The 26,297-nt window shown below is 29.8% G+C and overlaps 1 protein-coding gene across 10 annotated transcripts in view; it reads right to left on the reverse strand.

The window, feature by feature from the left end:
* The window catches only part of LOC130901638 (uncharacterized), a 35,089-nt gene that overhangs the window by 4,980 nt on the left and 3,812 nt on the right, over window positions 1–26,297 (reverse strand). For 5 of the 10 annotated variants that reach the window (XM_057813925.1, XM_057813763.1, XM_057813845.1 and 2 more), the window contains 3 exons: window positions 10,784–11,017; window positions 7,873–8,399; window positions 527–761 (listed from right to left, as the gene is read on the reverse strand). In XM_057813925.1, the coding sequence (XP_057669908.1) occupies window positions 527–761; window positions 7,873–8,399; window positions 10,784–11,017 (996 nt within the window). Of the gene's footprint in view, window positions 1–526; window positions 762–7,872; window positions 8,400–10,783; window positions 11,033–26,297 lie in introns of all 10 variants that reach the window. The other 5 variants (XM_057813506.1, XM_057813422.1, XM_057813589.1 and 2 more) reach the window with 1 other exon arrangement.

The raw sequence follows: 26,297 nt of genomic DNA on the forward strand, positions 1-26,297 counted from the left end.
TGTTGGAATAATACCATTGGAATAAAACCATCATCCAAAAGTTTGAAAGCAAATTGCTAAAGTAAAATCAAAAGTTTATGCTGTGAAAATTGACACACACATTAAATTATAGATTTTTAAAAAGTGGTTATACAAACAAAAAGGAATGTTAAACCCACATTCATAGTTTTAATAAAGTTTATCATTTTAGCGAAACACCTGCCGAACATTAAAAAATTTGTGGAAAGTCTTAGAAAGCGACGCTTGGAAAGAATAAAGATAAGATGAGAAGAAGATTAGAATGATTCAGGAATAGGATTATTTTAGTATGTGGTGGGGTGAATAGAATAAAAGTGTAGGCACTTTTCATATCATGTAATGAATTGTTCTTTTGTTAGTAATTTTCATTTGATTTTACCATTCTTATGGATGATAGTTTATATTTATTTATATAAACATTCAATTGAGACAATTTGTAAAACTCATATGCTCATTTAGTTACTCAGAAGCGTTAGCGCATAAGTTGTTTATAAAAAAAAATACTAACCCTCTTTCAAAGTCCCACTGTCAGCTGCCTGGCCGTTAGGGAAAATTGTTTTCACATAAATACCCATACTGCCCTTTGGGGAATCCCTCCCTCCAACTATACTAAATCCTAATGGTTTAAAGTCGGCACCTTTTTGGAAAATTACTTGTCGTATTGTGAAAGTGTTGCCTCCTCGAGGTAAAGTACAAAATTTACTTTCCTCTTCTTCTACCTCTTCTGACTCTTCTATAGATTCCTAAAATATTCAATAATTCAAAATTATATTATAATAATTTACCTTTGCTTGGCCTGTTCAATTACTTCAATCTCACCTATAGATAGAAGTATCTGCTTAATCTTAAATTTCACAGATTTCTCAGACACAGATCTATAATTATATGATTCATTATATGTACATAAAATAACTAACCAATGCAGACAATACAATCACTAGTTTATGGCGGGCAGTTATAATTTATAGACTTATCCGTCGAAGTCACTGAAAATACCTGTTACTATTCAATGAATTGAACCTTTATAATACAAACAAGTAATACGGAAAATTTTTAACAAAAAAGCCTAGAAAACTAGGATCACAGCCTTTTCAGTTTCACAAACATCACAAAAATATATTAACATAATCAAGTGTATCTATAAACATTTACAAATGTGCGATAGACAAGACTTTTGAGGGTATCTATTATTGAAAATCAAATCAAATCTAACACTACAAAAATGGGAACAAATACTTCATGTAATTTAAACTATAACATTTTTATTATTTTATCTTCCTAGTTAAGTATTTTATACCTACCGGCATTACTTCCAAACCTCAAGAAAATCGCACGCTTGGATTATTTCAAATAGTGAAAAAATGTTTATGATAGTAGTTGAATTATATATGATTAGGATCAATAAAAATTTTATCCAATATTTCATGTAGTCCGGTACTGCTAACTATCATCGGAATTGTCAGACAGGTCCATGTCCTCTAAATTCAAGTAATGTGTATATATTACTTAAATAATATCTCACTTTAATGGTCGGTGGGTAGTAGAGATATGCCCATAACTCAACAAATTTTCATTATGCTTGTTAAATTTCATTTTATGTTTGTTTGATGCTAATGCAGAATTGATAAAAAAAATTAAATACTGTGTGGGACGGTAAGAAGAAAGCGGGGGTCGGTCCGTTTATGTAACCATTAACATAAGTTACTTTGCTTTGTTGGCACCAAATAACTACTTGGTTAAGCCTGTTCAAAGAGATAAAGATCAAATAGGTATGTTGTTTACACAAACAACTATTTTATTGTCATACCTTTTGTTCTTAGGTCAGTCTTTAATTGTTATACTACTTCTTGGAAATATGACTGTAGAATACCGAAGGGCAAGTTGATTGGTATTAAAATATGTAATAAGGTTAAACAAAACAAAGTTTAACCTGATATTACACGTTGTGACTTTATATTATCAAAAAAACATTTTTATTAAAAAAGAAGAAACTTACCAAATGAAATTTTTCTTTCTTTTATTTACACGGGAAAACCTGTTTCGGTCTATTTTTGTCATATATGAGAGGATCTAATCTGAATAAATGTAATGAACACATTCTACCACTATTTAAATACTGTCAATTAAACAGATAAAATTTAGAGCGAAGGATTAAGTAGAAACTATTTCAACAATATATTCCAAATGTGTAGTAGCTCGATTTTGTCAACATAAAAACAAACTGGACTTTTGTTTTATTTCTTTGAGGCATTCCTAAATTTCGTCAACTACACCTTGTCTAATTTCATTTAGTCTCTTTGAATACATGTTGGCCACGCTTGTTGAAAATGTAAATGTAATGTAAATGTAAATCGTAAAACAAAGTGGATATAGATGATAGCATTTTGCGAAAAAGTAATAATAAATAATTACCTACACGGAGGAACCATATATTCATTTTTCTCATACAAAAAAACACAAAAAGATTGGTCTGATAACAATAATGAAGAGCTACGGGAATTAGTGTCAAAGGAGCAGCGGTTAGTCATATTCATGCTGAATGGGAAAATGTTTCGCTTAGTTTAAGTAAAAAATAAAGTCAGCTGATATCATGACAATATGAAGATTTTCATCTACAAAAAATGGTTTGAGACCAATTAAATACTGCGTAGTGTTCTCGTCTTTGAGAATGCATCGTACCACAATGTGTAACCTGAAAAATCTCCTACATTCGCATCTCCAAAAGATGAAATGAAACGATGGTTACGCTTCAAAGATATCTCAGTATTTTTAGTTTAAACAAATATATCAAATTCAATTTTAACGTATCATTATTATTTATAAAAAGCTTCTAGCTTTAATTTCATTTAATAATACACTTTTTATTTACAATATTTCCTATTCTCTCAGTGCGGTCCTGCATCCAATGTGAGAGTATACAGTTAAATTGTGGGAGTGACAAAATAAAATTGTGAATAAAGTAATAATCTAAAATTATCAGAAAGTTCAGGAATATCTTGTGCAAGCTATCATATATTACTGGTAATTCCATAACATTAATATAAGGGAAAAACTTGATATAAAACAAATCAGAATTATTAATATCGATAATACAAATAGTGATAAATATCAACAAAAAAATCGATAAACAAATATCGTTTAAAAACCAATAACAATAGAAACCCAAACTGATAAAAGTACAGACCCGGACTGAATCCAAATAGAATAACAAAGTTAAGCCACACTAACCTAGCTAGACGAGTTTTGCTAGCCCGGGAAGTGTTGGGGGCTGAACTGAGTAGGTGCCTAGCTAAACTGAACGAATCACGGTACTCGTTAAGGTGCGTTAAGCAAAAAAAAATGAATGATAAAAATGAAAAGGACGATAAGGGCACAATAAAAGGAATTTTCTTATAGATAAAAGATAGTCTCAAGAGCATGGGAGTAAAAATAGACAGAAATGTATATAGATGAATTAAAACAAGAAAATCAAAGGCTTAATCAAACAATAGCCGAACAAGAAGAAATAGTGGAAAATGTAGAAAGAGAAATGAGGCGCAATAATATAATAATCCAAGAAATCGAAGATGGGAAAAATGAAAGTCAACAAAAACTGAAGGAAAAGTTCCCCTTCATAATGGGGAAAATAGAGATAGAAGTCAACCTGGAAGCTGATTTAGTAGAATGTAACAGAATAAGATCATTTAAAACAGACAAAAAGATACCAATTATAGTTAAAATCAGAAAATGGAAGGAAAAATTAGAAATTATGAAACAAGGTGCCAATATATGGATTAATAAAGACTACTCAAAAAATAAGTAGAAATAGAAAGAAAAAAATAGCCATAGAACAAGGACACAACGCAACGCCCAAATATAACGAATTGACGGTGAATAACAAAACATATGGAGCAGAGGCATATATGGAGGAAAAGTCAAGAGAAAATGACGACAAGAAACGTGCCGCCAGCGATTTTTACCCAGAAAATAGAAGCGGGAATAAAGAGAATGAGTAAAAAACCTAGTAATTAAAGAAAAGAACATTGATATATTGGAAGTCGACAAAGCAATGAAATGGATAATGGCTAAAGGTGAAAACAAGAAAAACAAATAGGATGTAGTGAGAATGGCATTAAGGAATATCAGGACAATGCTGGAAATTGAAAATAGATCAGAAAAAGACAAAATATATGGAAATTGAAAGAAAGAAGTTCACAAACAAGAAACAGTGAATATAAATGACATCATCTTCGAAGTATTCAACACCTTTAAGGACTGAGTTACAATAAGCAACAAAAATGACCAAAAAAATGAAAGAATTCATACGGGATATAGAGTATACAATGAGTACAACATAATAATGCAGAGCAATAGAATAAGCCGAGCATCCAAATTAAGAGTTTATAAGACTACGATTTTCTCGATACTGGGACACCTTCAACCTCAAAAATAGAAACCATAACGTTACAATTTTTGAATAGCGAGATTACAAGTGAAGAAAAAAAATACCAAATGTAATAATTGATAATATAAACAATTGTTCAAATTTCATGGTGAATACTAATTTGAGTTATTGAAATCAGTTTTTATGTTAAATTGTTAGATTTTGTAGCTACGCTCGTGCCTTTCATTTTCACAAAAGCGACCGCGAAAGTGTTACTTCACACACTTGTAATATAAATCACTATTGTAGCATTAGACACCTAACTTCCCTAATTATTATGGTTTGAAAAACTCCTTAGAATAATTTTTTATGGACTTTTTAAACACTCTACATGAACAGCTTGTATTTTTGTATTCAGAATGAATAATAGCTACCTAATGATGACACATAGTACGTTTGCGGTTACAGATAAATCCATTTTTAATTTGTATATTATATATATATATATATATATATATATATATATATATATATATATATATATATATATATATATATATATATATATATATATATATCATATTGTTTAATGTGTCATGTATGTTAATATGTATGCATAACTTAGGAAGTTCTAATAGTATATGAATGACATTAATGCCATTAAATGAATTCTAAATTGTAGTTAAGATTTCGTTTAAAAGCCTATATAATATTGACCTTTAGACTACTTCCAGTCTTCATCACAATTTGCGCATTTATATTAATCAATAGATCACATACATCATAAATATCAAAATCAAAATGTTTTCAAGAAAAATTAATGTTCCTTAGTTGTACCGGGTTTTCCAATAAGAATGGCTCTCAGCCATATCTAGGGAACCGTTTATAGTACAGCTTCGGGAAAAAAATTTATAACAAAAGTGACCTCGAGAAAACCTGGAAATTATTTACAGAGTTGTAGGTCCACCGCCAGAGGGCGTAATTAAATACCAAAAAAATTTATAAATTGAAGTTTTTTATGATAAGAATTGAATTTTTGATTTATGTTTGCAATTTATTTTTTTGGTAGAGCATTAATGCAATCATCTACATAACGGAAAAAATTTTTATATATTTATATTTAGTTTGCTTAAGACAGTTTCCTTAAGATCCTTCATTACTAATTATGCCATAACACTTGATATTGATGATCAATAGCGTAACTATCAATTTGTTCATATGTTCGTTATATGGTGTTAGTTCTACAGCTTTGTTGAATTCGTTGTGAGGTATTTCCGTGTGTTCTTAGATTTTTTTTCATTTTTTCATAAATACACATTTCAAAATTATAATAGGAATATTTGTATAAAAATCTAACGAAATAAATACATATTCGTTAGGAATTTTCATATTTTTAATGTTTTCTTTGTAATTCCATGTGTTCAATATATTGTATTTGTTTTATTATAAATCTTTTTTCAAATAATTATATAATTGGGTGGGAGAAGTTTGAATACTTGAAACAATTGGTCGTAGATGTATGTCAGTTTTATGTAGTTTTGGTAGACCATATATTTTAGGGGATAGTAATTAACAGCTTTATTAGATTATCTGCTTTAAAAATTTTGAAATTTTTTTGTTTGATAAATTCTTTAGTTTTAGTTATATTTTGAGGTTTTATATTGCTTGCAGTTTTTTGTTTTTTTTCCAATCATAAAATCATAATAATAAAATAAAATAATAATAAAATGATGTAATTATTGAATGATAAGACAACTCACAAACAAATTAAACAGGACTCTACAAATTCATATCAAATATAAATAAATAATTATCTCATTCGATCTTGGGAAGCACAACTTTTTATTTCGCCATCAGATGCAAGAAAATTGAAAATCGATTAGTTAAGATTTGCGGCGGTTTTAAATAGTAAGATAATGATTATGATACTCAATACCTTAATATAACTATCAAGTGTCATCTTGAATTTCGAAATCGATGTATTTAACGTTTTCTAATAGAATTAACACAATTTTAAACCGCAGCAAATCTTAACTAATCATTTCCCAGACGATGAACACATAAGTATTCGAAAGTTTGAAATATATTAGAGTTAGTACACTTTGGTGTTAAATTTTGCATATTCTCACTACGAAAACACTTTGTTTTTTGAATTCAAAAGCTATGCAAAAGTATGTAAATGTCATTTAAGAAATAAATTTAAATAGGTATAAGAAGTATTAACAGTGTTCAGTACAAATGTATAAACACCTCTAGTAATCGTTCGGCTCTTGATAATTTATTATCCCATATATTAAAAAAAAAAACGGAAATAATCTCTTCAACCTGCTAAACAGTAATATTAGGAGAATTATAACGAGTATCAGTTAATAAAATTATTTCAAATCTCAATCAAATATCATAGTTACAATTCAAAACTAAGTTGCACCGTTGATATTATATACTGAAGTATATTACACCAATACTGTTTGTTCTTCACACGTTCATGTGCGTTTTAATAATCATGTTATTGTATTCAATTCATTTTACTTAGTAAGTCGATAATAAATGTTAGTAAAAAGTGTGCGTATAAAAAATAACATTATTCCATTACATAGACTACCTTATAGTATACATAACATTGTCTAAGTGTAATTAAAGTAAACAGCGAATGGTGCGAAAATTTTAAATGATTTTATAATTTTTATGGCTATAAATGCAGCATCGACATCCTGTGCATTGGCAATTTAAAAGTCATTGTTCAACTTTCATACAATATCTACCCTTCGGTCAGTGCAGCGTAGATCCATTTTCCGTCTGTATTAGCAATAGTCCCTCTTTAGTAAACTTTCAATATTTATTATTTGGCATATTTGTAGTGAAAGAATTAAAATATCCAATCAGAAATAAGAGTGGCACAAACATCTAAGCAATCAGTTGTTCAACAATAATTTTCTCCAGATGTATGTATTATTCTAAGATTAACGGTAAACTTTTACATTCATACAGAAGTGCTTACATATTCTACGAGTACAATGGTCATTTAACATTACTTAGAGAGTTCATAGGCGTACCGAGAAGTGAGCAGCAGGGGCTGTATTCGAAGCATGTACCCTGCTTCATGTTCTGTGTACCTGCTTTTTCCCCCCCCCCCTCCTACTAGATGTCACAAACAACAATAAAGTTTCAAAAAAATAAATATATCCTAATACATATAATACTTTTGCCTACATTTTCTTTTAGAAGTTCAGATAAAGTAAAAGGAGACGTACTTTTTCTATAAATGCAACAACGCAACTAAATTAATTTTTTTGTTATTTCTATAAGTTAAGTTTATATATATATATATATATATATATATATATATATATATATATATATATATATATATATATATATATAAGTATTCCGAATCAAAGAAAATTCATTTGTATCAGCAATGTTACTAATGAAAGGAAATAAGTCCGCCTATGCAATATAATAAAAACGAAGCTTTCAAAACAATTAGTTACCTGTTGCTCACGTCCGCGGTCTCGTCCGCCTTCCGGTTTTTTCCTAGCACCTATGAGTTCATAATGACTTTTCGAGTTGGCCACTCGTCTATTCTCGCTATCAACCGTATTCGCGGCTGATTTATTCCAACTGGGTGACTGTGACCTTGCCCGGTCATACTGTTTATTCAGCTTAGTCTTCGGTATTTTTATATTCACATTCTCTATTTTTGCTTTTGTTTTTTCTGCACCCTTGCTGAAGGCCACCACAGACCATCTACGGGTAGGAAGTTTTTCTTCCACGTCGTAATCAGGAGGTGGTTCGTAAGGAAGGTCATCCCATTCCCCGCTTTGACATTTTATGTACTCCCTACTCTGGGATGGAGTGAAGGAGAGAGAATTGACAGCTCGTTGACGGGACCGGGGTCGACGGTTTTGCGTAATGGTGGTATCCGGATAAGGGGACGGAACGTAAAAAGTTGTAGGTTTTTCTTGGTTAGGACTATGAGAAAACTCTTGAACTGACAACGCTCGTCGTTTTCTTAAACCTGAAAATATTTTCTGAATAAATGAATAAGATTTGATATATAAATTAACTAATTAGATGAAATCTGAATAAATATCTTCATAATGATATTATATATATATATATATATATCTATATATATATATATATATATATATATATATATATATATATATATATATATATATATATATATATATATATATATATATTTATATTCATTCATATTTATTTCACTCCTAAAAGTATCGCAGACCGTATTATATTGTGTCCATCAATAGGTATTGTTTAAATGTATATTATTGTAGATACCTTATATACGTGTTACGTGTGCTGAAAGGTATGTAACAATTGATATTTGTGTGCTGTGAGAATCCTTTGAAATTAATCAAGGTCATTGAAAAGATAGACAGGAAAATAAAAAAAATGGTTACTTTTTATTCGCCTATATCATTTCAGTATATTACAGGGACGGACATGTTAAAAATGATACAAAAAATATATACAAAATTGTTTTCTATTAAAAAATAAATAATAGTATTTACTTATTGCTTATTATTTTCACTATCTCATATGACGATCAATTGTATAATAATTCAATTGAATTCTTTTAATTTTAATATAAATTATTCATTTCTTGTTTATAACGTAATACCAATCATATTATTAGTTAAACGATAACTACTTGCCATTTGCGATACTTTAGAGTTTTCTACCATTAGGCTATACCAGGTATTCTTGTAAGAGTTACTGTGGTTCTTGTAAAGTGGCTCTCAACTACATACGAAATGGGGCATCCGAATATCAAAAATCATCTTTTATAAAACCCATAGTCGCTTATCGAAATTTCACTTTTTTCAAGGCACGTCAATTGAAGAAGTATTCAACACATCAATATTTTTATATTAGAAATAACTGTTACTAGCTACGATAAAGACTCGATAAATTTGTGACTTTGTAATTGGAACAAAAAAAATCATTTCATCTTTCAAACTTGTTTTAAACTCTATAATACTTGTAAAATGTTACTCTTATTTTTTTGCAATCCCTTCCAAAATAATAAGATTTGTCAAGTCATCAATATAGGAATTTGTTTGTAAAATGATATCACTGTGGATTCAAATCTCTTTTTGTCTAGGAAAGTTTTGGGAACTAGTAATAATCGCTAGGGTCCAAATATAGAGAATATAACGAATGAGAGAACATGGAGCAATTCTAAGTTTGCCTAATTATTGTATTTTCACTAACAAAATTGTACATGTACACACCCGTGCAAAAAAAAAGTTTTTTTTTTAAATTTCCAATAAATCGATTCAATAAGTTGGTGTAATATTGATTGTTTTGAAAGTGGTTCATGTGAATTATATATAAAAGGGTACAAAACTTATCAATATAGAGGTTGTAAAACGTCAAACACTTCGGCGAAGTTATTACATGATAGCATTTGAATATGATTGTATGTAAATTTAGAATAACTGAGCTATGTGAGATGCCAATGGATTCCACAATCTCTCCAACTTTCAATATCTGATCAACGAAAACCCCATCGTGAACTTTTTCAGTTTTTACCTCAACTGGGTGATCAGAATGTTCAGACATCTTCTGTGCTTGTACGGCCACATCTAAATTCAGTTTTTTCATCATTATCAGTAGCTCTTTACCTTTCAGTTAAGAGGCAAAGAATTCAAAAATTTAATGATATATTGACGCAAATTTTATTTTATGTGAACTTATTCAATATCAGATACCTTTTATGAAGTGAAAACAAATATTCTAAAAAAAGTAGAAAAACAACAATTAATTCAAAGGCTAGATATCGCCAATAGAACCCAATGAGAATTTGCCGAAGACGTACCTAATTATCCAATTAATAAATAATCAGTACTAAAATTATGATTTATCAATTCTTTGGCTGATGAAAGCGGAGTCAAAAAAACCTGGTCTATAAAGAAAAGCAAGAAACGTTGCCCTAAGATAATAGGTAATATACAATCGCAGAAATACATACTACAATATAGAAAATAAACTGTAAACTAATAGTATGACTAGCACTTTCTTTAAAGTCAGCAAAAGTCTAAATCTTCAATTTTTAGACCTTTTTATTTACATTTCTATAAAGAAATTTTCTGAATTTCTAACCGTCTAACCTAACGAAACGTGTGATTTTAATAGAAAAATGTTTTTGTTATTTCGGCATAAGTTTGACCTCTATCTATAAATGAACATTATTATGTGCTGCATAAATATTAGGTAACTAGTCCATCAAAGTGTGAAATATCTGGAGTACAAAAAAAGGAACTCTCAGATAAATGCACACATATTTGTGAAGAATGAAAAGGTTTATTTATTACATTTTTGTGTGCAATTACCCAACAGAGACTCAATGAAAACCAATTTTGTACTTACCTACATGGATTTGACTCAATTTTGCTCTAAGTATATCTTGGACGCTGTTCCTTTTAGTGCTGTTTGGTATACGTAATGACGAAGTAGTGTGAGGGGTACTGACTAGAATATGAGGTGATGATGACTCGAGAAGTGTATTTTTAGATGTTTCTGTATTGTGTACATTACTACCTCGAAGGGAAGCGCAACACTTTCTAAGTCTCTTCCATTTTTGGGATATGCTGCCATTTAAATCTGAAATAAAATTACCTAATCTGAAATGCCGTCAAGTTCTGTTACCTGTTTTTTTAGAAAAGTTCAATGTATCATTTTCCATAGTAAAATTTAAATTTTCAGTGCAAAAAAGACTGTTTGCTGGCATTATCGAAATAGTCTTGAATACTAAATATAGTAAGGAAACGTTTCTATCATTCTTGTAATCTACCTGTTAGCTATAGATTTGTGCATTAATTGATGATGTTCGAAGAATTTGGACTTCTAAAAATTTCGGAAATTTTTGTTATTTTTTGAGGTAGTCCATGGCGAGCTATGAAATTTAGTAAAGAGTCTACTGTGGAAAATCCTGTAACAGTTATTATGGGGTAAGCTTGTCCGTAACGCGAAAAAGAATCAATTACTTTTCAATAAATTTTATTTGCAATTTTAAAAACATCCATATGTACATTCTCAAACAGTTTAGACGCTGTGGGTGTTAGGCTAAATTTGACTATAGGGAGATTCCTATCGTATTTATTTTTTAAGCATGTATACAGTTATTGATAAAATTTTCTACATCATCGATCATTTTTGGTCAGTAATATCTACAACTGAGAGATGCTTAACTTCGTTTATGGCACTATGACCTGATTTATATATATGATGATATTTAATTTTTTCTAATTGCTCTTCTTTTGTTTGAATATATGTTAATGATTTGGTACACATTGTAAATTTAAATGCAGAATTCTTAAACATATTTTGTGCAGTGTCAATAAATATTCTCGATAAGGGTTCGTTCTGGAACTAAAGTGAATAAATTTTTCTAGGGTCATTTACCGGTAATGTAACTTATAGACGAATATTTTCGAATACTTTCTCTCTTCTAACCTTATAGGTATAGGTATTTATTTGACCATTAGTAAGATATATTTGATTTTTATACATATTTAATGGTTTTTCGGTTATTGGAATTGATAGAATAGGATTTTCAACAAATGTATGTACTGTTCCAATGTCTGCGGTATTATTAGGATTCGGTTTTTATGTTATAGGTAATATTTCCTATATTTGAATCGTTTTGGTTAGATTTATTTAAATCTAAGATATTTGTAAGATCTAAATTATCTATATTCGGGAGAGTACTGGAATTAATACTTTCAAATTCTTCATTCATTATTTCATCGATGTCACTTAAATTGACATCCATTGACACAGTTCCTAATGCATTTATATCGGGATATCGAGATAATGCATCAGCTGCTTTGTTACTTTTACCTTTCAAATATTTTATATCATACTCAAATTCCTTAAGTTTAAGGCGCCAGCGTACAAGGCGTGAATTGGACTCTTTTAATGACATGAGCTATTGCAATGGTTTATGATCTGAAAAAATTGTGAATTTTTGACCAAATAAATACGGTCGAAAATACAACTAGCGCTCGGTACCTAACGTTTTTACTTCCAAGACTAGTAGATACAGTAGTATCAGAATGATAAATTGTATCTGGAAAGTATTTTTCGGCAATAGAAGGTCTTATTATTGATTTAAGAACTACCAGTATCGATTAGCAATTTAATTTTTGGATTTGCAATTTCTATATATGGTAGCCGATTAACTGAAAGTATATTTATTTCTATGTTTTCCCGTCCGATGGACGAGCTGCTTGAAAATTCTCATCGTGATTAGCTTCATCGTTTGTGAAGTTTTCGTCAAATTCTATTTCCTCATATTCATCACATTGATTGTCGTGATTATAGTCTGAATCAGCACATTGATTTAAGTATAACTCTTCGGAAACGAAGTTTGGTTTAACGTTTGGATTTGATCGGAAAAATCTATCATTATTATTATCATTGATAGGTTTTCGAGTACGTTCAGTAAAATTACGTGATGTGGACATCCGTTCAGTTGTTGGTAATTGATTTTGTGGAATTTCTTTAGGTTTGAATACACTTTAATATATTTTCCGAGTTATGAATACTTATGTATTTATCGTCCGGGAAATAATTAATGCTTGTATAAATTTTTAAAATCATACAATTCATCAAATTGACGTTGATAGAAATATTTCTTCTTGTTAACATTGTTTTAGCAAAACAATGTAAACAAGATAACATATTTTGACCCACTTACGAAACTAAAGGTGAAAGTTCAAGGAAGAATTGAGATAAATCGTTTTCGCGATACATGAAATCCGAGGAAAAGTTTATCAAAACCAATGAAACAGACAAAATATTCCACATTATTTGAATACATGCTCACCAAGTAAAAAGCATAATTTATTAAAAAATCACAGAGTCACTTCATTAACAATATCGACGTGTAATGTAAAATAAATAATATTCTTGCAACTTTTAAATTATTTTGACTAGAGTGTGTCATAACTTGACACCATAATTATTCTGCTCATGTCTTTTCGCGCATTATCATATCAAGTTTCAATTTTGAAACCATTTTCAGTCATAAAAATTTAGTAATCAAGTTGAACAATTAACAAATTCCTTGAAGAATGTTATTTGAGCATTAATTAGTAAGTAAGAGCTACATCTTACTAGAAGAAAGATTTTTTTTTGTATTTTCATTAGTGGCAAGATTAAAACTTGATCATACGTCACAAAATGTGGCCAAAAATAAATCTTATTCGTGATTTTTACAAAACTTAATAAATTTAAAATAAGTAGTGAACTCGCAGCTGTCAGAATGTTTCCTTTACTGCCCGAAGACTAAAATAAGCCAAAATCTCTCACCAACTTGCTGCCAGAGATAACATAACAGTGATTGTCGATTATTCGAACGATTCAATTAACAGATGAACACCGAATAAACTGGATATATCATGTCGAATGTATGGTTTTGTTAATGTACGATCATTTCGCGGAAGATAAAAACTGTTGTGATTAGGTCATTAAAGCTTAATAAATTATTAGGAGTTATGATTATGAGATTCTTCGTCTATTTAGTAATTAATTACTTACATTATAATTTTTTGTATATTTTCAATTTTTTAAATTCCTAGGAAATAATCACCCTAATATTCAATTACTTCTATACACGTTATCAATGAGAAAAAATTCAATATAATATCAATCTTTGTAGTTGTGCGATAATTTTGAACAATGATGAAATTTTTTGTTTTCAACAATATTCATTGTACCAAATAGATAAGTGAAAAAAGTTACAGTATGCCAAGCAGACAAATACATAAAAGATGACAAGCATTCCTACACAGCTAGACCGGAACATTTGTGGGAAGAGATCTGTGCAGTTTGTGTGTATGTATATGTCGTAGGTCAATAAACAAGTTGGGATTTTAGCTAATATCCCAGGATAATAGGCAGTTGGCTGATGGCGCGCCACGCATGCCTATTCTCCCGGAATATTAGCTAAATGCCGGACAATAGATTATTCGTCGAAATATGACCAAGCTTTTTTCTCCACCTTCCTCTCTAGTACAAGATATTCCTGTACAGCTAACAACATCGTTTTACTCTCAGAACCCACTTTAATGGTTTTGTTCCTAAAGTCCAATTGGACATCATCAAGATTCATCACGTCCATTCCCAGAAACACATCTTCATTGTCAGCTACGATAACCTTATGTGTAAACTTTCCAATTTCCAATTGGATTCGTATTTCTTCACGAACGTTGGTATTTTCACATGTGGCGGTCTGTAGTCGAATACTGGTTGGTACTAGCTGATCAGATCTGGTCTTATGATGGTTCTAGTTGCTCCAGTGTTTACTAGCAGAGTATATTTCCTCCCATTCACTTCTTCATTCACATATACACTGTCATTGCGAAATCTGAGAGATGCTATCAGTATGTCAGGGTTTTTGGAACGATCCTGGGTCAGTGTTGTCTCCACGTAGCCGACCCGTTTTTCTGCGTCTGTGTTTCTTAAGACTCTTACACGAATTCCGTACATGCGCTAGCTCTCCACAATTTCAGCATCGCATCCTCCTTGGCTTCTTCTCAACTATACCTCTGATCATGCTGACGATGTGAACAAGTTTGCTCTCATCAAAACATTCCATCATGTTCTCTGGTGCTGATGGATAAGCGATTGGGACAAGTTGGGCGATGTCTACCTCGTACTCTTCGACGAAGAGTTTCGTCACACTTCAGCTGCGATTGATAGAGGTGTTCTAGATGTTCGTGACCATATTACATGTCCAACCTCTTCTTTAGCTGTTCTGTTTCTTCTAGAGGTATCATCTGGAGTACATCTAAGGCGTCTGTTCGCTGTGCAATGATTAAGTTCACTGCCTTTTCTTTATAGGACCAATTATTGGCGCTAGCGGCTGCCTCAAATTGTTCAACGTAATTGGTCTAAGAAGTCTTACCGTCAAACGTTGGGGCTTTGACTCATGCCATTATCATCGGTCTTGAGCAGTGTTTCAGGATTTTGTTTTTTCGATCTCCTTATAACCTTTTTTTTTCTCTTTAATTTTCTCATCCATCGATGGTTGTCCTTTTATTACGTTTTTAATTTATTTAAACACTTCACACTACACTTAACTTACTTACAATTTATTTAAATTCTTTGATTGCTTTTCTATTTGGTTCCGTTCACTATGATTATTTATTATAAACGAACTTCGCTAAACATACTCATTCATACACTAAAAAAAATTCTCAAAAGTTCTATAAAATAAAGAAACAAAACAAATAAATAAATAGACCTTCCTAGAAATTAGTTCAAAAGAATTTTAGAATTCCAGTACAACCTGAGAGGGCCGGCTCTAGTGCCCATATCACGGACTTGTTCGTAACATTATATTTCATTTGGATGTATGTATAATAAAAATGAATGTTGGTAGAATCCACATTCACGTGAAAACCTACCTTCCTAGTTATTGTTTTATGAAAGAATACAAACAAATTGAAACAATGCCTGGGAAAAATCGCATAACAAAAAAAAATTTTTCTTTTCTGCTACTATAATTTTACATGATAGGAACGTGAGTACGGCAATCTTAGCGTAGATAAATAAGGTAAGGAAGTACCATGTTTACGAATAAAGCAGATGGTTAAGTGGTTCTTATGTTTAGACCTAAAGTTGACATATGAAATTATCAAGATTGTTAACATATAAACAACTACTCAACAAATATTAAATTTAAATGATACACAAACCTACCGAAAAAAACTGTTGAAAATGAAAAAGTAAGCATTTGCACAAAAAGGAAATGAGTTATAAATTTTAAATAGTATAAAATGTGCATAAATATATTTTTTAATTTACTTTTTGTCAATTTACACAAAGACAGTTTAATGAAAAATTGAAAATGGAACACTTTTACAATTTTGTGGATATAATCAGTGAAGACGATTAGAGTTTAGACTATTGTGCATATCGACTTGGTTCATCATTAGTAATCTTATGTACTTTTATTTGACGATAGCTAAGTACAAGTGCAGGAATTTCGTCAAGCATTTCTTAAGTAGTTACATTAATGGTCTCGGGCGTTCAACATCATCTGTGTTCATATGGCGACCTTTAAAAACAAGGAACCACTTACAAATGATTCCATAGGAAGAAAATTTTATAGGATAATATTCATCTAACTTGTCCATAATTTCTTCAATTGATTTTTCACATAAAAATATTTAATTAACACTCGAAAATCGTTTTTGTGCATATTAACTCAAAAACAAAGACATATTTTTTTATATAAGTATTGAAACTAATCTATCTAAACAAAATTATAACTAAAATATTGTCAACCAAAGAAATGTTATTCAAAACGCTCTAGTATAAATAAATACTTGTATTTCGAGGGATTGAAATTTCAATTCAACTCGCAAGAGTACTTAGAAAAGGATATGTTCAATGAAAATTAATGACACATTCTAATTATGTCGATAACCTAATCAGAAAATTTTTACTGTGTAAATAATGCAATTAGTACTAAATGAAATTTAGTATTCTATACATAAAACAATCTTCATAGGAGTATAAGAAAAATCAGACGTAAAATCCTTACCACACCCTTCAATATGACGATATTCAACATTAAATATAATATATTCTCTGTCCAACTAACCCTTCCGTTTGGATATCCTAATAAGTCAACATTGCAGAAATAATCTAGTTAATGAATCTATTAGTAGAATCATAAATGACACCAATTTAATGAAAAAACATATTAAGAATAAAATGATACCCTGATTATATGAAATTATGGAAAATCACTTAGTTTTTTAATTTCATCTCTTTGTATGTTGCTATTATTGACTTCCCAGGTTAATTGCGAGTTTAATATAGATATCATTCGAGATCTGAACTAGTCAGAAGATCTTAGGCAAAAAAATGGTTATATATACAATTATTTCATTTGGAAATTAGTTCATTTGAATCTATTTTTTTAAATCTTTTGGAACACAAGTTGTACTGAAAGACAAAAAAAAATCAAATGTTTACTTTAATTAGGACATATTATTGAGCCGATCATTGTAGAAATGAATTTGAAGCAGATATAGTTTCAGTTAGACAGAGCTATACTTCATTTTGTAAATGTAAAGACATTATGTGGTTTTCCCGGGAAATTGATAAGTTATTGAACGATCTTTCTGTTTACCCGGTACCTATTTCGATTAGGAATATTTGAAAAGAAAAATTAGGAAACTGAATCAGTAAGCATACCTAAAAGAATATATTTTCGATAAATCACGATCAATGTCTATGAAAATCAGAATTGAATAAATAGAAATACACTTTAAGAATAATGAGCTGTTAATCTTTCTATACAAACAAGGAAATGTACAGAATTATCATTTTAATAATGAATATAAAATTTAAACTTACTAAAAATAACAATGTAGACGAAGCACGGATGTTCTAATTATGATATTCCAAAAAAATAATATGAAACCAAACAGGTGAAAATTATATTTGTCTGCAAAGTTGTGGATGACCTCCTATGCAAATTCATTATCGTTTGAAAAAACGAGAGCACCCTGAATATGATTCGGATTAACCTACTTGATTAATGTCAATGTATTAATTAGTTCAAAAGAGAAATGAAAGCATATTTAGCTCCATACTTTTTTCTATTCATTAAATACATCTTTTTCAAATACAATTGCCACAAATACCAATAATTTGTGGTTCTTATTAACACCTAATCGAAAACCAACAAAATTGGAAAATGTGTGGGAACATAAAAAGACATTATCTTGGACCGACCATAGTCATTATGTACAAAAGATCAGCAGTATTCTAGTTCAATTTTACCAGTCCTCAAATAATTTTAGAATGCCTAAAAAGATTAAACCAAGTAAATAATAGATAATTAACAAAATATCAAAAACAGAAAGTACAAAAAAGTACATTTCACTTCCCCTTTTAACGAAAAAAATTATTCTCTATTGCAAAAATTTGAAGTCAAAATCACCAAGCGCTTCACTACCAATTAATTTAAATTGCAAAATTTACTGTGAGAGTTTCAAAATGTCTTGATTAAATTGAATATTAAAAATTATTAAAAGTATCACTTTTATTTTAACTATCCTTCAACTCCTTACAATTTATATTACATTTTTTTGGCATTTTCAAATCAATCAACTGCTTAGTAATTCATCAAAACAAACAATACCGAAAAAACTTAACTTTCCGTAGTTATTTAAAAATTATGTCAAGACGGATTTGAAAAAAGTTATTGAAATAACTGTAGAATTTCCTTCGTCCTTATTTTCCTTTTATACACTTTTATACAATTCATTTTAAAGTAACGTATTCAATCGCTATAATAATTTTGTTTTATTCAAAATGAAAACCAATTAATAGTTTGATTTATAAAATTAATAGCTGATCATGATGTTTCAAGATTTTATTCAACATTCGTTTCACCTGCCTTTTGCATTGTGCCTACATTTGATCCTGTCAGGATATCGAAGTTTTGTTCAGAAAATGAGGCCTACTAAGACTAGTTCAAAATATCATTCTAATGATGTTATAAATAATATGAAGTATTTTCAGTATGTATCTTCAAGTGAAAAGCTTAAGATTTCATGACACCTCACACTACACTAAAATATTTTCAACAAATTTTCGGTACCTATTGTCTCAATTTTGCAGATTTTTTTTCGACCCTTGATAAATGATGATTAACAGTTATTTAATCTCTTATCAAAATTATATATAATGAATAGGATACACGATAAATATATACTACAGACATAAGAAAAATAAACATACACTAAAAGCAAAAACATTTATCAAATCGATCATACTATCAGCATACGTAGTTTCGGTAAAGAACCGTGTTAATACGAACAGATCAGTAAGAATCCAATATTCCTTTAAAGAAAATTCCATTTCACACATTCGCTAGTAGAGACATTGTATTTCTTTAGAATATGAAAATGAACGAATAAATACTGAAGTCAGATAAAAGTAATTTGAAAATCCCACACATCTTGTTCAACTTCGTTTTTGAGAGTCTGCAGCTATTTCCAGAAAAAAAAACAGAAAACCATAACTATACGAGAGGTTTAAAGTTATTATACAACCACAAAGAAATGATAAATAATAAGTAATTATAACTGAGGAACTATTATTTCCAGGTATACCTGAGCATTAATAGTCACGAACTGTTAGTTCATCGCTAATTCCAGATTACGATTCTGAAATCGCATTCTAAAATCAGATTCTAGTAACGCTGTGTCACTGCACTTATTATATTCAAATAGAAGTTCTTCATCAGTTAGATTCCATAGAAGTATTTTCTTTTTTGAAGATGTAATAAATAGTTCAATATAGATAAATACTTTATTTCTATGAAATGTAAAAGATATAAACCGATTGTAATTAACATTAGCTTCATTCTAATTGTCATGAATTCTTCAGCAGCATCTTCAACTAATGCACAACTACGGCTTCGATAGTAATTTTAATGGAAGTTTCAAGATTCTACATAGTCTGCTCTTATTTCATCGCACGTTTTATAGGTAAATTTTATACACGACACGACAAACTCGTTTAAACCTCCTTCGACAAATTCTGACTCGCTACCAAATAGGTTGGCGTTTTTCCTTTCTTAATAAGGCTTTCAAAAATGACAATGAACCATCTATAAAAGGTTCATGTTTGTTTTTTACATTGGAATCCTATCAAATTTTCATCACATTATGCCCTTCATTTAAACTCTATATTTTTCTTTATTATGTACAGCCTTACGCTAGAAACTAGAACTAGAGAGTATCAAAGATAAGGTGGGATAAGTTATAATGCAAAAAAATAGCACATATGTGTGTAAATATTCACCGCGACCTAAATCTAAATTAAGTTCAAATTCAAACTCTTCAGTTAATGGAATACATGAAATATTTAATTCATTAATGCATTACCAAGATCAACAATCCATTCAAAGTTCATTTCTTCAGATCGCCGACCTCCATTTCATGCTCAGAGCAAATATAAATATGTACATTATTATTTTCATATTAGTAAGCAATAACATAAAATAGAAATCTGATATATGGATTTGGTAGATAGTATGGAAAGTATAACTGCAGAGGTCAAATAATTATCAGCGGCGTAGACAGATATAGTCAAGAGTTTTTGTTCAAACATCCAAATCAAAATAGAAGATGGGAATTTTGTAGGCATCAGTTATTTACACGACCCACAAGGTTTTGAAAAATTTTATACACATAAAAAATAGGGAACTTTAGAAAACATTGAATAATATGTTGTTGGTTGAATTATTTCAATTTTAATTATTTCTGCAATAACCCTATTTCTGAATTCTCGAATATCGGTAAATATTGTTCTAAAAATGTTATTTTTCAAATGAATCTTTAGGAAAAAGTCCGATGGACCAATCTCGAGTAATTTCAACATCAATATAGGAAAGTGAGAAAAAAATTTATTGGTACATCAATTTATTTTATATAATTGGGAACCTATTTTTTGCATATGTTCAAATTTGTATGTCATTTGTCAGCTCATTGTGTACCTCGAAGTCGTGTCAAAGACATTATAAGATAATTGTAGCGTGTTTTGTTAAAAATAATTCATTATTAGACATGTTTTTTAATTTTCGATGAAATGGTAAGCTAACTACCAGAAGAACATATTTGACATTGTATGTTTTCAGATCCGATATTTTCGATCTTTCCGACTCCTATCGATCAGGAACACCAACATTAGACAACGCTACGTTAAGGATGTGCAAGCAAATCCATGTCAGATAGTCGAGGAACTTTCAAAAACCTTTAATCTACCCGAAGATAACAAAACCAACCTATCCATCACATGCAACATATTCCTTTTATGGAACTATACTCAACCGTTTTCAATCGCTTGATCACTGAGACGGAAATGGGTCCTACGATAATTTGGAAGTTATGAAACCTGAACAAACAGTTAATGTAGTAACTTTATTGGAACGAATGAACCAATATTTAATCGAAAAGTATCAGTCGATGAACAACAAAAACGGCGTTATTCTGTAACACGACGAAATATTACCTCACCCACCCTACTCGCCTGATCATCGTACTCTTAGTTTTCCATTTTTTCGATCGCCACATTGTCTTGGTAGCAAAAAATTTGGAAATCTTGAATGAGGTCCAAAATGCAATCTCGAGATATTTGACTCAAAAAGCAGTTGTTTGTTATCGGTCTGGTATTGAAAGTTTGGATGTAATTTAAGAAAGCGAAATTACTTTCCGGTCCTCCTTTGTACAAAAAATTTAATTTTTTCAATAGATTACGGTTAAACTTGGGGGTTTTAACATTTAAAAAACGTTAAATAGCCGAAACAATGGCAAATACAATATCTTTAAAAATTTTAATTTTTTTAAAATATACTAAACAATACAAGGAAACATTAAATCTATTTTGTTAACAGAAAAGTAAATATAAGCCTTTTCTGGTCGGAAGAAATTTTATCGCTAGCATTTTATTTATAGCGAGTCAATTTGCTTCGAGAGGCTAAGATTGTGTTATATAATTCTTATTATTGACAATAACATAAGTAACTAACGGTAACGAGAAGCTAATTTTATATAACAATTTTAAAATTACTCGGATGAAAAATTTTTGTACGACACTGATTATTATGGAATATTTAATATATCATCGACTATTTATTTACCCGTGTAACTTCAAAATGTGGGCTGTGGGTACACAAGAAACGGAGAAGGTCAAAGTGGGTCAAAATTGTTAATAGTGAACTTCTGAAGAATTAATCGTAATCATAATTTTAATAGCGTTTGAATTAAATTGTATATAATTGATTTTTTGCATTTTACCTTAAATTAGGATCAATGATGCCCCAGTTATAAAAAATCTTGTTCTGATAGTTTATTAAAAGTATATACTATTTTTTAAGTTAAAATCCATCAACGTGTTTTTACATTAAATTAACTACAGACAACTTTTCAAATAGCCACTGACTGGAAACAAATTTCTCGAAAGAAGAAAATTTCGTGGTAATAATATGATCTTTAATTCCTCAATCACTATGGAATGGAAACGATTAAGGCTTCCCCAGACCTAAACAATCAAATTCCGATTATACTATCCTCTTTCTTTATTATCGATTATTGAATAAATTTAAAACAAGCTTCTTACTTGTCGTCCAATAGATAAGTTGTAAATAATATAATTATATTGCACCTGGAGAAAAAGTTTTAACGTTACACAACGGAGTGGGTGAGAAAAAGATACTATGCCTAACATAATTCAAGCAAAAGAAGCGCAATCGAATGAAAAATAATGCTGGGACTACAAAATAACTCTGCCTTCATATGAAAATGAAGGGAAAAAATAAAAATGAACCGTATGGAGTTTTATCATATTTATAAGAACTTAATACAATGGCAAGTATGCTTTAAAATATACACAAAGCACAGACATAAATGCAAAACTGAATTATGAGGCAAAAATTAAGATTTATATAACTTATATATTTATAAATTCATATATTTATTTGTGTGCTACAAAACTAAGAAGGAAGATTGAACAATATTTTAGACATTTTCCTCTTAAGTTTTAGAGCCACTCTATCATAACCCTAAAGTTGTTGCTAGTTTTTTTCTGAGTTTTAGGAGAATGGAACTTTTACTTAACTTCGATTCATAGCTCTCGATGTAAAAGTCAAATGCAAAACATCTTATGATTTACAATCCAACATACACTTTCATTTCATAAACACTACCATGAATAACCGACGCCCTCAACAATCACTAGACCCTATATGTTACACAAAACATTCCTAAAACTGTATAAATCTCGAATACAAACTTAAACATCGAACTAAATGCAGTGATCTGGCATGACAACGTTTTTTATTCTTCAAATTCTATGAATTAGGAAGAAATCGCTCTATAATAATGATGTATGGACCCCAAAAACAATTTCTATGCGTAACATCTCCAGCTGTAATAAATGATAACAAAAATTTGAATAAGATTGTTACTTTTGTTTCAAGAAACGAAGGAATTAAAATATCAAAATTTCTTTGTTCAACCAATGATTAAAATGTGTCCAAAATATCTATTAAAATGAGTGGAAATATATGAGTTCAAAACCGTAAATCATGTCATTTTTAATCATTGATTTTATCATCAATCAACACTATTAGATTTTTGTAAATGTAATGATTTTGACCTTTTTTATTTATTAATTCAAAAATTTTAGTTTAAAATGAGATTAGTTAATCTAATTTTAAACTCAAAGTATTTTTAAATGACGTTGAAAATTTATTTTAGAAATGAAAACTTGTATTGGCTGCTTCTGGTGTTAGCCTTACGCGAGGTTCTCACGAGGCGATTTTAATTGAACGATTTTTGTTGGCCGAAAAAATCGCAAACGTGCGTTCACACGGTTGAAATATCGCTCGGACCGAATTGGTAGTTTTTTTTAAATGGCTCCAAATAAAGTAGTGCAAAGGTGTGTACGGAAAAATTAAAAATATTTTATTTGAGGAAATAAAAATAATATTGAGAAAATAGATATTTAGAAAAAAAAGAAAATATTGTTTTAGACGAAGCCATTTTGCTCATACACTAGGTACCTATCACATACAAACAAAGATTAATCGCTTTCGAGTCGGTCTGGCTCGTTCTCACGTTCAACAAGATTCAACTCGCTCAAAAATTAAGCCAACTTGAAAGCAAAAGTTGACAGCCGGGCAACTTTTTATCGGTCAACAAAAGTTGATCAACTTTTATTGAAACAGTGTTTTCATGAAGCGAATATTGTTCTTTTCGGAAGCGATTTTTAGTTGACCGATAAAAATCGCATCGTGAGAACCGCGCTTTGCAAACTGTTGATCGAATTATCATGAGTCCAAGTCAGACGAAAAACACGAAATAACTATCATCATTTACGCAAAATATAAGGTAAAAGTCAAAAACCATGTTAGATAACGCTGACCAGACCCAAAGTATGGATTATATATCAAATTTGTTGTTGTTTTGTCCCTCACAACCTTTATAAAGTATTACTTATTAAGTACCCTCTATAATACATCTACTAATAATTTACTGTAATACCTGTTTATATTTCTGTTCAACCCAATTTATGTGATTTTTTATCTCTTGATAAATTCGCAAACAGTGCAGAACAGGGGGAATATTATTTTCAGTCTATTTATTTTTCAGATAGTGATGTGAGGATAACAGGCACTTTACTATTATGAATGTGAATATTTTAATGTTACTTGGAACATGAGGCATATCATAATAAACCTAAAATGCTCTTCCTTCCTCGTAGTAATTTTTTATAGATCTTGAGTAACCGAACATGTTGAGTAACTTCATAACCATTGTTATTCTTTTATTGGTGGCAATAACGACTCCCTAATTGTTTATAGTGACCCATGTGGGTAATTAATGGTATTTTGAACCATTATTCACTTGAATAATTAGATGATGATAATTAATTACACATTTATCTATTGGTAACACAATTATATTTAAGTTATTAGCTTCTTCTATATGAACAGATTAAGCCAAAGGATACTGGATGGTGAACAGCAAGGCATTCATCTGGACGAATTACAGTTGTTGACGTTGTTATTATGACAGAAAAATTTAAGACAATAATTTAGAATTGATATTTTTATACTGATGAACATTTCATTTTAGAAATTTTCTGTGATTAAATAATCAGAAATATCGTGATCTACCTCCTGTGAAATTACGCAAATTTTTGAATATGCCTTTATATAGATTCTCATTGCCCAAAAGGGTAGATTACCAACATATGCTGATCAAGGAATTCAACCTTAAATAATAATAATCCACACTGTTTCGTTTTAGCTTGGAAAGTATAAATTATCTTTCCCAAATATTTGTTGTAGTTACACTGTTCATATCTGTAATGCAATATTTTCCAGCTAACATTTCTCCTTATTATATAAAAATATTCTTACAAAACTATGCAAATATGTTGTTCTCTGCTTTATGTTAGTACTCCTTCTGTTATTTGTCTAGTGGAAATATGCTGTATCTCTAGTGTATCTACGAATTTATCATTTTTCACATATGTACATTCTTTTTTTTAATCATTTGAATTTTATACACAATTAGGGATAATAAGTTGTACTTCTGTTTATTTTAAAGGACATATTAAAAATGCAAAGATAATTGCATAAAATGAGACCTACGCTAGGTACAAATTAGTTATCAACCTTGAATCTTGGTTACAAGATACTTCCTACAAGATGTTATTGAATGTTGCCAATGTATGGTTCATTTTTTGTTTAGATAATATGGAATGTCCTAGTTAAGATGATTAATGAATTTGGCAACGTTTTTAATAAATATATAAGTGATAGTGATTTTCGATATGTGATTAATGCAATTATTCTTATTACTAAATCTATTGTATTAAAATAACTTTCAAATCCTCACAGAATCTGTTAAAATTATATTTTTATGATTTACATCAATTATTGGTAATTACATAAAAAATTTAGAAATACTATAATCTATCTATTTTTTGTGTGTTAAAACGGAAGACTCGTTGACTAATAATTTGTTAACATCTGACCTGTTTAACGTATGAGTCAAATTCAATTAGTTCACTATTTTCTGTGGAAGAAAATGAATTAATGTAATTTTAAATCTCAAATTTTTATAATGTTATAATAATTTCAATTAATTACTTCATGGTGTCATTAGTAATTCCCCGATTTTTTTCGTCTCTTATTTTTACTGATGCCTAACTGTTAGGCACCGTGTACAATTATTTATCACAATATATTTGGAATAAACTTTCCAATCGATACTTACATAATTTTCGTCTATTCTAAGTTTTTTTAGAGCGATTCTTCCTATTACTAAGTTGCATAGCT

The sequence above is a fragment of the Diorhabda carinulata genome, chromosome 1 (assembly GCF_026250575.1).
Source record: "Diorhabda carinulata isolate Delta chromosome 1, icDioCari1.1, whole genome shotgun sequence".
Classification (NCBI taxonomy): Eukaryota; Metazoa; Arthropoda; class Insecta; order Coleoptera; family Chrysomelidae; genus Diorhabda; species Diorhabda carinulata.